At 58.5% G+C, this 2,799-nt stretch overlaps 1 protein-coding gene across 1 annotated transcript in view; it reads left to right on the top strand.

The window, feature by feature from the left end:
* The window catches only part of LOC104515144 (protein Wiz-like), a gene marked incomplete at its 3' end in the record, with an annotated part of 5,741 nt that overhangs the window by 2,614 nt on the left and 328 nt on the right, over window positions 1-2,799 (top strand). The window contains exon 3 of the mRNA XM_010159005.1: window positions 202-2,729. Coding sequence (XP_010157307.1) covers window positions 202-2,729 — 2,528 coding nt within the window. The remainder of the gene's footprint in view (window positions 1-201; window positions 2,730-2,799) is intronic.

Below are 2,799 nucleotides of genomic sequence, written 5' to 3'. Positions count from 1 at the left end.
TGGCCAGTGGAAGGGGGGGAAGCGATGGGCTTGTTTTTGTCCCAAGTCTTTAATATTTGGGGCGATACGGGAGTCGCCGTGGAATCCCCGGCCCCGTAACGCCGCGCGGGCTCGCGCTGGTTCCAGAACAACCCCTTTGTGACTGGAAATGTTTCCCGTTACCCCATTCAGCGGTTGTTAACTCTCAAAACTTACTTGCAGCTCCGCGCACGAAGAGCATTTCGAGTTCAAGAAGGCTCTGTACAGAACGGATGCCAGGAGCTCCCTTGACCTGCGAAACATGACCGTGTCCGGCAGCGTGACCTGGGACGCCTCCGCTCTGGAGACGAGAGCGGGCGACGGGAGGGAAGAAAGCACTTTAGAGAGACTCTCTGGCTTGAAGGACTCGAAGGACGTGCGGTGCGGGAAGGAGCCGACGTTCGCCGGGGAGCCCCAGGTTGTAAATACCGTCCAGGTGGGCCCCAAACAAGCGGAGAGCGACTCGGAAGACCTGGACGGTGGCCAAGCGGCAGCGGAGACGCCCAGCCCTTGCGCTGGGGCGTTGGTTGGCGGCGGGGAAGAGAAATATCTTCAAAACGAACCAAAGCAACTTGAAGGCCTCAGCAAAGAGCACTTAGATAAAAGCAAGCGGGGAATCCCGAGGATCGACTGGATTTCCAGACCCAACAAAAGCCCAAGTCCTCACTACAAAGACAGGGCGACAGATGTAGCAACCAACGCGCCCTTTCGGGGACAGGCTGCGCGTGAAGTGCCTCCTCCGCTGACGCCGACGGTGTTCAGGAAAACGCTAAACCCTGGCCTCGGCAAGTCCAAATCCCTGGAGAGCTCCTCATCCCACAGGAAGGGGCTGATGGTCGACGCGGACTTGGGCGAGATCAACCCGCTCAACGCGGCCAAGTGGACGGTCCAGAAGCCGGATCTTCAGCTCGGCACGGACCTCACCGTCGGCAAACAGTCCTGGACGGTAAAGGCTGAAGACTCGGGGGAGCGGCTCCCGCTGATGTCTCTGGAGCCCGCTCCCTGCAGCTCCTACGATATCGAGATGAGGCCCTACGTGTGCAGCGTCTTGTTGGAAGAGCAGGGCAAGGAGGAGCTGGGCCCGGAGGAGGACCCGACGGTCTACACCTGCATCGAGTGCAGCATTTACTTCAAGAAGAAGGAACATCTGATGGATCACATGCTGCAGCACAACCGCGGACCGGGGCGGGACCAAGACAGAGACGCTTTGGGAGGGCAGTGCCAGTTCTGCTGCAATGAGTGCGGGTGGGCCTTCGGCGACCCTGCGTCGCTGGAGCAGCACAAAAGGCTCCACCAAGAGTCCAGGGAAAAAATTATCGAGGAGATCCAGAAGCTGAATGAGTTCCCAGACGAAGGGCGGGAAGCCCGGCTGCAGTGCCCCAAGTGCGTCTTCGGCACAAACTCCTCCAAGATCTTCGTCCAGCACGCCAAGATGCACGTCAAGGAGAGGAAGGACCAGGGGGCGAAGAACCTGAACCTCTTCGGGAGCGCGGGCAGCGGAGAAATCCGGGATAGCCCCGCGCAGGGCATCTACAAACCCTTCAAACCAACCGAACAGGCGTCCCTGCAGATGCAGGTGCCGCCTCACGGCAGCAAAGGCCTCAGCACCTGTCTGCTCTGCAGCTTCCCAGCTCCCAACGAGAACGTCCTCAAGGAGCACATGAAATACGCCCATTCCCACCTCTCCTGGGACACGGAAGTGTACGAGGAGGATCCCAGTCAACCGGGAACGAGCAGAGATGCCTACAGCCCGGCCAGGCCAGGCTGGTTTGCCGAGACGGATTATTTTGGCAAAGCGGACAGGCTCTTCCCTCCGCCGCACCGAGAAAGCACGTCGCATTACGAAGCGGTCCACGGATTTGCCCTAACTCACCCCAGGCTGGACAAAAGTAACGGGGCTAGTAAAAAGGACTACCAGGCTTCAGGGTTTCATGCCAGGAAGGCAGCGCCATACGCTGCTCCACATAAAAACCTGGGGCTCTCCGGTTTTCCCTCCGCTAAAGCTTATTCCCAGTTTGCTCTGCAGCAGCTGAAAAAAAAAGCAGCAGCTCAGCACCTGGAAGGAGAAGGCGACGGCCTCCGGAGCCATCCGGCAGGGCTGGAGGAGCTCAGGCACAAGTGGGTGTTGGCCAACGACGCCGGGAGCGCGGAAGGGGAGATCTCCGGAAGCACGGACGTGGATTTGGGCGAGGGCAGGGGTGTCAAACCCGTCACCATCCCTCAAGCTGCCTTGGACCTCAAGAGGACATTCAGGGACACCCTGAAAGCCACGGATTCTTCCATCGCTTCGGAGGAGCAGCAGCAGCAGTTGCGGAAGATGGTCCCCATCGTCGTCCTGGAGGAAGTGAACCCGCACCCCAGAGCGACCAAGCGGCCCCGGGGGAAACCGTTCAAGAAGAAAACATCGCTCCCTTCCCGGGAATTCATGATGGAAGAGCCTCTTCCCTTGGATATGCTCCTACTGGATTCTCCTCTGGAGGGTCCTCTGGAGCTCGACGACCTCTTGGACTCCGACTCTCCCATGCTGAAGAACGAGGAGAGGAAATGTCCCTACTGCCCGGACAGGTTTCACAACGGGATCGGGCTGGCGAACCACGTGCGGGGCCACCTCAACAGGGTGGGGGTGAGCTACAACGTCCGTCACTTCATCTCGGCGGAAGAAGTGAAAGCTATTGAGCAAAAATTTTCCTTCCAAAAGAAGAAGAAAAAAGGTAGTATGTATTCACTTCAGTGCGCTTTCTATTCTCTCATTTTAAACCGGTGGGGTTTTCTCTTCCCACC

Source organism: Eurypyga helias, unplaced genomic scaffold (assembly GCF_000690775.1).
Source record: "Eurypyga helias isolate BGI_N326 unplaced genomic scaffold, ASM69077v1 scaffold35139, whole genome shotgun sequence".
Classification (NCBI taxonomy): Eukaryota; Metazoa; Chordata; class Aves; order Eurypygiformes; family Eurypygidae; genus Eurypyga; species Eurypyga helias.
Note: the sequence above shows the minus strand (reverse complement) of the source record. Positions and strands in the feature narration are given on the sequence as shown.